Raw genomic sequence first — 10,090 nt, 5'->3', positions numbered from 1 at the left:
GGCCAGGATGTAGCTGTTTTCTGGCCTGGGCCAGCACAGGGATGGTGGTGCCATTCGATGGGTAGGGGAGCATGGCTGGGCGAGGGCGGGGCGGGGAGGTGGTATTGTGGTTAGTTGCGGACAGGTTGTGCCTGGACACACCACATGGGGAGGATTCGGCAGGGGCCAAGGACAGCTTCGGAAGCAGCCAGACAGGCGAGCCGGGCGACACTGGGGCTGCGTGTCCTGCCACAGGCGTGGACCAAAAATACGGATACACGCAGGCGCCCGCCTGCAGGCAAAGGCCCAGCTCCGCACGCAAACCTGGGCCCTTTGCACCGCCCCACCTCCACATCCAATAGCACATCTGCCAGGCTCCGCCACTCCTCTCCCTCCACCCTTTGAGAGCCCGCCCCGGCTCCCCTTTCCCCCCTCGCGTGACTGTGCCGGGACCCCACCAGGGCAGCGACGATGAGCAGCTGGATGGCTGCGCGGGACTCCCAGGCTTTCTCACGCAACCGCCGGGCACCTCACCCCGGGCCAAGTGGAGCGGGGGATGGGCCACGTGATCTCTGCCCCCTGGAGGGAGGTTCCAGACACACGCACGCTAGCCTGGGGCGGTGTCTGTGCCCGGCGCCCAGTCCTCAGTCTCTTGGCCATTCCCCTGCCCGGCCCCAGGGCCTCTCTCTAGTCTAACCCCTTCCTCACCCACCGGGAGCTAGCCAAGCAGCCCCCCTCGCCGCCTGATTTTTCTGCCCGGCCAAAGGGCTAGCAACCCGGGAGCCGAGAGGGAACTTCGAGGGCGGGTGGGTCACGGCGGGAGGTGGCCCCTAGAGGCGGTACCGAGCAACGTGTGAGCGCTCGGAGAGAACGCACGTTCTCCGTTCCCGCTCCCGGGGCAGGGAGCGCGGACCTTTTTGCTAGGTGCCGGGGCTCTGGGGACACTGGGTGGGGGAAAGGGCAGCCCATCGGCGCCGCTGGCCTTCCGGCCCCGGTGACCTGGGAGCAGGGTCGCCGCGCTTCTCACGCGAGCCTGGACTCAGTAAACCGGGAAAAGGAGGTCACCACCCGGCAGCCCCGCCCCTGCTGGTTGGCCTCGGTCCGCTAGTAGTGAGGGGAGGCACTTACAGGTCCAGTGAGTACAAAAATGAGGGTGAGGCGTCCCCATGCCCGGGAAAGAGGGTCCCCATACCCTCTTTTCGGGCTGTGCTGGGACTTCTCCCCAAACCCCCGCCTCACCTGGGCTCTGCGCTATCCAAGGGGTACCTTGGAACTGGAGACCCCAGGTGTCCCCAGCCCTCACCCTTTTACGCGCCGGCACTTGGAAGAGGCGTCCCCATAGTGGGTTCTTACCTGTCCCTGTGCCTCCGCTCCCCCACTTCCCATCCACCCTAGAGCGACTATTCCCCCTCATGCCGCCCCTCCCTGAGTTGCATCCCTGAGCCAAGGGGCGTGGCCACGCGCAAGCTGCCTATAAAGTTGGTTGTGCCTTCACCCTCACCCTGAAGGTGACAGACAGTTGCTTGGAGCCTTCCTTGATCTTCTTTGGAGTCCTGGCTTCTGAGACAACTCTTCCCAGCTCAGTTCAGCACCTAACCACAGGTGAGTGCTGGGGACTTCTGGCTTGCCCTTCCCCTCCCAACAGAAGGAAAATTTTAATGCCTCCAGGTCTTCCTAGGTAGTCACTGATCTAGCTCCTCAAAAAAGAAGGCTAGGAGTGGCCTTAGTGACTAAGCAGTCCAGCTCCCTAAAGGGGCAACTGAGGCCAAGGGAAGGGCAGGACTTGCTGAATGTCCCACAGCTAGTATCAGAACTCTAGATCCAGATGGACCCCTTTCAGGCTCCAGGACCCAGACTCCAGCTTTATCCCCCAAAGGCTCTCTAAATGCCTGGGCCTTCCCCATCGGAGTCACCTGGTTATGTGGAATAAGAACACAGTTTACCTAAGCCGGGTGCATATATAGCCTCTCCTCAGGTTGTGTGATGAGGAGGGCTTCTCCCTGGGTGGTCAGGGTGAATGGAGGGGGCAGGTTGTGTTCTTACCAGCTGTACCTGCCTTATCTAAAAGCTACCCCTGGCTGGCTCTACCCTCCCAAGGCATGGCTTGTCAGAGCCAAGATGTGCTGACTTGGACAAGAGATTTGAGCAAGAGTCCCGGGCACTGCCCAGAGGCCTTCCCTATCCCGTTGACTGTCTTCTCTGGCGTCTGTTGGGGAGCAGTCAGTGTGAGAGACTGTCAGCTTCAGGGAGCTTGACCACCAGTCCTTGGTAACTCACCCGTCATGTATCTCTTGGGCTCCTACCATCTTACTAAGTATGGCTAGAGGTCCTTGGGGCACCCAATGTGTGCAAGGGGACACCATGGCATACCAAGGCCTAGCAGTGTTCCCAGTTCACTTAGGGAGCCAGGACTTTTGTATGTGTGCTTTGGGATCCAGCTCCTCCAGGAAGCCTCCCTACACAGACAGCTATAGTACTTGAGGTAGGAACCATACAGCCAACCTCCCCATCTTGAATGGCTCTCCAGTGAGAATTGAGCCCAACAAAGACTCTGGCCTAGATTTCTGTGACTGGGACCTTAATCTAACTGGTCTCCAGCTGCTTTTAAATAGAGAGCTGGGGCTGAGAGCCATGTGGCTTAGGCAGTGGTCTTCTTATCCCCTGTTCCCTTCCCACCCTATTCCAGGGTCTGGCAGGATACCCTAGACCCTGGAGTTGAGCAGGATAGAACTGAGGGCTCTGGGAACACTCTTCAAAAGGAGGTAGCTATGACAGGAGCTGAAAATCTCCCAGGGAACTTTGCTAAGAGGTCTGAATCCTAGCTCAGTCACTGGTTGCTGGGTAACTTTAGCCAAATCAGTGCACCCTCTGAAGATCAATTTCCCCAAATGTGAAATGAGGCTAAAGGAGTGGATGATGCCTAGTTCTCCCAATAGCAGTGTTTCCCTAAGTGTGGTGAGTATTACTCAAGGGCATTTAGGTGATGCATATCAATTATGTGTTTATTTTAACATATATTAGGGGAAAAAATCAAACCTGTACTTTCACACAGATATGATTGTTTGGGATGATGGTAAGTGGGTAGATTTAAAGTTGATTTTTAAAAAATGTGAAGAAAATAATAGTGCAGGTGTATATGGAAATCACAGAGTGACGTGGGAAAGCACTATTTTAAACTGGTGCACAAATAAGAGAGGGTGTTCTGGAATTAAATAATTTGTGTTGGACATGTGGATCCAAAACTTCCTGGCTATGTGACCTTGAGCAAGTTACTTACCTTCTCTGAGCCTTACCTCAGCCTACCTCATAGGCTGTGGCCAGGACTGAATGAAGAATATGGAAATTCTTGGCACACAGTGGCAGCTCAATAGCTTCTCCCACCTCCTCCTCCCCTTCATGCTCAGTGAGCAGTTCTAGATAAGGTTTTCTCTTAATCAGCATGCTGATACTTTAGGACATGGGTTCCTCCTATGCCCCTATGTGATGTCTTGATCTTTCCCTCCTGCCCACCTTTCAGTGGCCACCTTGCCATCTCTACGCTGATCATGCTTTCTGTATTTGGACTCTCCATCCCCATCTCGGCCACAGAACTTCTTCTGGCCTCCACCACCTTCTGCCTAGTATTCTGGGTGTTCAGAGCCTGGAGGCCTGGGGTCCCCAAAGGCTTGAAGAGTCCTCCAGGGCCCTGGGGCTGGCCCCTGCTTGGACACATGCTGACCTTGGGGAAGAACCCACACCTGGCGCTGTCACGACTGAGCCAGCGTTATGGGGACGTGCTAGAGATCCGCATTGGCTGCACACCTGTGCTGGTACTCAGTGGCCTGGACACCATCCGGCAGGCTCTGGTGCGGCAGGGCGACGATTTCAAGGGCCGGCCTGACCTCTACAGCTTCACCTTCATCGCTGGTGGACAGAGCATGACCTTTAACCCAGACTCTGGACCGGTGTGGGCTGCCCGCCGGCGTCTGGCCCAAAATGCCCTGAAGAGTTTCTCTATTGCTTCAGACCCGACTTCCTCATCTTCTTGCTACTTGGAGGAGCATGTGAGCAAGGAGGCTGAGGTCCTCATCAGAAAGTTCCAGGAGCTAATGGCAAGGGTTGGACACTTTGACCCCTACAGGTATGTAGTGGTGTCAGTGGCCAACGTCATATGTGCCATGTGCTTTGGTCAGCGCTATGACCATGATGATCAAGAGCTACTTAGTATAGTCAACCTGAGTAATGAGTTCGGGGAGGTGGCTGCTTCCGGAAACCCAGCTGACTTCCTCCCTATCCTCCGTTACCTGCCCAACTCTGCCCTGAGTATCTTCAAGGACGTGAATAAGAAGTTCTACATCTTCATGCAAAAGATGGTTAAGGAACACTATAAAACGTTTGAGAAGGTACAGACTGGGGAGAGGCAGGTGGGTGGTGAGGAGCAGGTAGGGTCAGGGGTCAGGTGGTCAGTGATAACTGGAGCAGCATGGGGTTTGGCAGACTCTCAGGGGCCTTCACCCTGGGATTTTGAAGTTAGTAATGGACAGGACTCCATCCATGGAGGGGAATAGAACGTTTTCTTGACCAGTCCTTTTATCCTTCTAACAGACAGCAATATTTATTGAATAGCCAGTCCATGCTGAACCCTAGGCCAGTTATAGGGACTAGGAAGAATTAAAAAGTTAGTCTCCTGGCCTCATGGGAGAGAAAAGGGTAAAGAGGCCTGGCCGGTGTGGTTCAGTGGTTGACCGTTGACCTATGAACCAGGAAGTCATGGTTCGATTCCCGGTGAGGGCACATGACCAAGTTGTGGGTTTGATCCCCTGTGGGGGGGTGTACAGGAGGCAGCCAATCAATGGTTCTCTCTCATCACTGATGTTTCTATCTCTCCCTTTCCCTTCCTCTCTGAAATCAATAGATATATACAAGGGTAAAGAGCACGTCCAGATGATAATGGTATCAGACTCTGTCTGTCAGGTTTCCCTTGAGTTGGGGCAGGAGAGAGCCTTGGTCAGGCAGAGAGAAGCTGGGATGGCAGCCTTGGGTGTGTGAGTGGGGGTGTCATCTCTTGAACAAAGATACTAGGGATGGTAAGAGACCAGATCTGGATGGAGAGGTAGGTCTGGGTTTGGGATCTTGCTCACCCGTGGGCCTTCTGTACTCAGGGCCACATCCGAGACATCACAGACAGCCTGATCAAACATTGTCAGGACAAGAAGCTGGATGAGAACGCCAATATCCAGCTGTCAGATGAGAAGATCGTTAGTGTCGTCTTGGACCTCTTTGGAGCTGGTATGAGCTACCCCATTTGCCTTTCCTATACTCAACTGCCCCACCCCATCAACCACCAAGCTTCTCCCTCTGTTCTTTTCTGGCCAGGGTTTGACACAGTCACAACTGCCATCTCTTGGAGCCTCATGTACCTGGTGACAAGCCCCGGTGTGCAGAAAAAGATCCAGGAGGAGCTCGGTAGGTGGTGACCTCCTTCAAAGTGCTCAATGCAGGGGACCCAGCCGTGGTATGGGAGGCACCTTCATCTGTCTGGTCCTTTGTGCTCTGCAGACACAGTGATTGGGAGGGTGCGGCAGCCACGGCTCTCTGACAGACCGCAGCTGCCCTATCTGGAGGCCTTCATCCTGGAGACCTTCCGACATTCTTCCTTCGTCCCCTTCACCATCCCCCACAGGTGAGGCCCCATGGAACTACTTCTATCTGATACTGGGCCTTACTTCAGTCCATGCACTTGATCAGGGCTGGTGGGAGGGACATGGTATGGGGGGTAGAGGGATCTCATTGTGGCCCTGAGCTTAACTGAGCTTCTTCCCTCCCCAGTACTACCAGAGACACAAATTTGAGTGGCTTTTACATCCCCAAGGGGCGTTGTGTCTTTGTGAACCAGTGGCAGATCAACCATGACCAGTAAGTTGAAACTCCACCCTCTTCTGAGTTTCAGACCCTGCTGTCCCTGGCCATTTGCCTATCCCCTACTCTTGTGGGCTGGGGTGCAACCTCCTGCTTCTGAGCTGCTTCTTCAGTTACTCGCTCTGATTACAGGAAACTGTGGGATGACCCATCTGAGTTCCGACCAGAACGTTTTCTCGCCCCCAATGGCACTATCAACAAGGCACTGAGTGAGCAGGTGATTCTCTTTGGCCTCGGCAAGCGGAAGTGCATTGGTGAAAACATTGCCCGCTTCGAGGTCTTTCTCTTCCTGGCCATCATGCTGCAGCAGGTAGAATTCAGCATACCACCAGGTGTGAAGGTGGACATGACCCCCATCTATGGGCTGACCATGAAGCATGCCCACTGCGAGCACTTCCAGGTGCATGTTCGCTCTTAGGCGGCTGAGAGCCCTGCAGAGCCTTGTACCTGTAAAAGCTACTCAGGCTTGTGTCTCTGGTGGTACTGGGGATGGAGGTAAAGTCAAGCACAGGGCCACAATGAGACCCCCTACCTTCCATATCGTGTCCCTCCCACCAGTCCTGATCAGGTATACCAATTGAAGTAAGGCCCATAACTGTCTCCTTGGCCTGGCTGCCCAGACAGGCCAGGGGGATGGCCCAGGGAGGTCTAAGCTTTGGCTTGAAAACCACAAATATTGGACTGGCTGATATTCTGCTGTGTAGCTGCAGGCAATCCTGAAGGATCATGCCTGTACCCCACCCTGGACTTTCCCCCTCTGCATACTAAATGCAGACAGTGGACACTGTAGGAGCTGATACAGTGCTTGAGCTAGGAGGTCTGATAGGGTTAGGAGGTTCTCAGTCCTCTGTAGCTCTTTGGAAGTCCCTGGGCCCAGCATCTAGCTGACTTTCTGTGGGGGCTGACTGGCTTGAGAAACATTTAGAATAAGCCACACCAGGGCCTGTCCAATCTCTTTGACAATTGGGAACCATCGAAAGTGAAGGGAAGAGGCAGCCCAGGATACTGGCACAGAGATGGGCTCCCCACTTGAACAAGGCTGAAGAATCTGACCACATGAGTCTGGGACCACATGTGCCTGGGAGGATTCCCTTCCTTTCTGCAGACAGGAACAGTGCTGCCTCCGGCCTTAGGCAGCCTCTGTTCCTATCCAGGAGGAGCTAGGGACTTGGGTCTTAGAAGAGCAAAGAGCAGAAAGAGTCCTATATCGAGGAACCAGGATCAGATCTGGAACTAGGGGGTGGTAATTCAATCACCTTCTATTGGTCTCCTTTCTCTATACCCTGTATTAACATGTCTTTTTAAAATGTTTGTATACAAGGAACTTTTCATTTTAGCCTGCATTGTACTTGCTTGTTTGCATTTATTATACAGCATGTAAAAGCTTAAAAACAACTAACTTAATGTGATAGAAAAATTCATATCCACATATCTAGAAATGTGTAGGAAACATCTTCCTGAGCTAAATAAAGATATTATGCAGAAGTGGAGATTTTTGAATCTTGAATTAAACCATTGCTCATCTACATTCCCACCCTGCTCTCAATCTTGTGTCTAGTTTTACTGTAGGAGAAGAAAAGTAGGTGGATAGGAGGTAAAGCCACTCTTCTCAGGCAGCTCACAATCTGGTTGGGGACAGAACACACATTTATTAACAGCATTCTCTGGACCAGGCACTGGGGGGGTATAAAGTGAGTAAAACATGGCCCCTGCCTTCGAGCGCCTCCCAAGTTGCTGACTCATAAACACATTATCCTACTCATTGTGATCAGGCAGATACATATAGGAGGGTGAGGTCCAGAGCCTTGGGGTGATTGATGGTGGGAAAGATTACTGGGTCTTGGGGACAACTGTGCATAGTCTTCCTTGAAGGTAGTTTCCCTTGGGTAGGTTCTGGTCAGTGTAGAGAGAGAGAGAGATTCAAAAGTTGTGGTCTATTCCTCACTAGTCATATCTGGCTCAGGTCCTGCAGCCATATTAGAACCCAAGGCTAATCATAGATGGAGAACAAGGCCTTTGGTTGTCAGCCACATAAGCAGACTGTGGCCCAGATTTCTTTTTTTAAATATATTTTTATTGATTTCAGAGAGAAAGGGAGAGGGAGAGAGAGAGACAGAAGCATCAATGATGAGAGAGAATCATCAATCAGCTGCCTCCTGTATGCCTCCTACTGGGGATCGAGCCCACAACCAAGGTACATGCCCTTGACCGAAATCAAAGCCGGGACCCTTCAGTCCACAGGCTCTATCCACTGAGCTAGAGATGCCCAATCATTCTTGTACTGATTTATTTTTTTACTTAAAAAATAACTTGTTTCCTGTGCTATAACACAGATGAGCCTGAGAACATCATGCTAAATGAAAGAAACCAGGCACAAATGGCCACATATTATATAATTCCAGTTATATGAAATGTCCAGAACATGCAAATTCATAGAGACAGAAAGTACATTAGTGGTTGCCAGAGGCCAGGGGATGGAATAAAGGAAGGTACAAGGTTTCTTTTAGGAGTGATGGAAATATCCTGGAATTATATAATGGTGATGATTGTATAACTTTTTAATGCTATTTTTCAATTACAGTTTACATTCAATATTATTTTGTATTATTTTCAGGTGCACAGCATATACTAAAAACCACTGAGTTATGCAGTTTAAACTAAAACACTAAAAAATGAAAGAGTTTGTCAACCTTTTTCCTTAAAAAAAAGTGAGAAAGGAATGGGGATAGTATATACACAATTTATGTAAGTTCTCAATAATCATAGTAACAATATTAGTATTTCTATTTTGAGACTATATGGTAATTTAGGGTAAAATAAAAGAGCAATTAATAATGAGAATATTCTAATTCATAATCCCCCTGTATCCTTGAGAACCAGGATTTTTGGTATGGAAAAAAAGAGATACAGATATAATATAGAAAAGGTTAAGTTAAAAGGTATATATGTTGCCCGGCTGGTGTGGCTCAGTGGTTGAGAGTTGACCTATGAACAAGGAGGTCACAGTTCAAGTCCCAGTGCATGCTGAAGGCAGCCAACCAATAATTCTCTCTCATCATTAATGTTTCTATCTCTCTCTCCCTCTCCCTTTCTCTCTGAAATCAATAAAAAATATTTTTTAAAAAGCATAAAAGGTATATATATATAATGTATATATGTTTCTAAGTGTTAGAAACAATGGCCAACTCATAGCAACGAGCATTTCTAATGCCTAGATTACCATCCAGGGTTTCTTGGAGAAACACTGGTTACAGATATGGGGTAAGAAATGTAAAAGATGAGCTTAAAACAGTTGCACAAACCACAAAGCAAATATGCCACAATATGACCATGAGTGGATTAAGCCATTCAGGAGCCTATGGAAAAGGCTCCAACTGGCCAAAGATAGAACAATCTGAGTGTCATAAAAATATTTCCACTGATTAAAACCCATCAAATATGTTTGAATCCATGAGCTCATAAAAAATCAGCTGATTACTTTCAGAGGAACCAACCTACTATCTTGAAAAGTGAAAAACCAAGGCAAAAAGCAAGCATTTATTCTACCTTTTCTACATGAAATATACCTACAGATAATTAAAAGTAGATAAAAGCATTAGTTAATAAAAGTATTCCAAATAATAAATTAAAAACAAATAACAGAATTTGAATGTCACTATTTTGCAGCCACCAATAAATTAATGAATCTGGGCCTAGCACTCAACAATTGCTAGCATAAAAACAGAGAAAGCCAGATATGTGGTTCCTGATGAAAGAACCCAACACTACCTACCATATTGCAAGGGATTGAACCAGAGTCCGACCAAGCCTCTGGATTCAGCTGCCAATTTTGAATAAATTCAGAGAATGAAGAAACATGCTGAATGGAAACATAAGTGTGCAATCAGTAAAATTCAGACTTCTGAGAACTCTAGTCTAAAGGCCTGAGTTCTTTAACAGAATAACTATAAGGAAAAGAAAGGGATGGAGGGAAAACCTGTAGATTAAGCCTTGGTTGTGGTGGCTCAGTGGATGGTCATCCCGTACACAAAAGGGTGGCAGGTTTGATTGCCAGTCAGGGCACATACCCAGGTTGCAGGTTTGATCCCCAGTTGGGATGCATGCAGAAGGCAACTAACCAATGTTCTCCTCTCCTCCCTTCTCCTCTCCTCTCTCTCCCTTCTTCTGTCTAAAATCAATACAAATAAAGAGAGAGAGACTTAAAAGACATATC

At 49.6% G+C, this 10,090-nt stretch overlaps 1 protein-coding gene across 1 annotated transcript; it reads left to right on the top strand.

The window, feature by feature from the left end:
* The first annotated feature begins 443 nt into the window (after window positions 1-443).
* LOC102437172 (cytochrome P450 1A1) lies at window positions 444-7,367 on the top strand. Its single transcript, XM_014455022.2, has 7 exons — window positions 444-1,581; window positions 3,497-4,361; window positions 5,121-5,247; window positions 5,335-5,424; window positions 5,518-5,641; window positions 5,788-5,874; window positions 6,010-7,367. The coding sequence occupies exons 2-7, from the start codon at window positions 3,525-3,527 to the stop codon at window positions 6,293-6,295; spliced, it is 1,551 nt and encodes a 516-aa protein (XP_014310508.1). The 5' UTR covers window positions 444-1,581; window positions 3,497-3,524; the 3' UTR covers window positions 6,296-7,367.
* The last annotated feature ends 2,723 nt before the right edge of the window (window positions 7,368-10,090 follow it).

The sequence above is a fragment of the Myotis lucifugus genome, unplaced genomic scaffold (assembly GCF_000147115.1).
Source record: "Myotis lucifugus unplaced genomic scaffold, Myoluc2.0 scaffold_41, whole genome shotgun sequence".
NCBI classification, from domain to species: domain Eukaryota; kingdom Metazoa; phylum Chordata; class Mammalia; order Chiroptera; family Vespertilionidae; genus Myotis; species Myotis lucifugus.
This window is presented reverse-complemented; position numbering and strand designations above follow the sequence as displayed.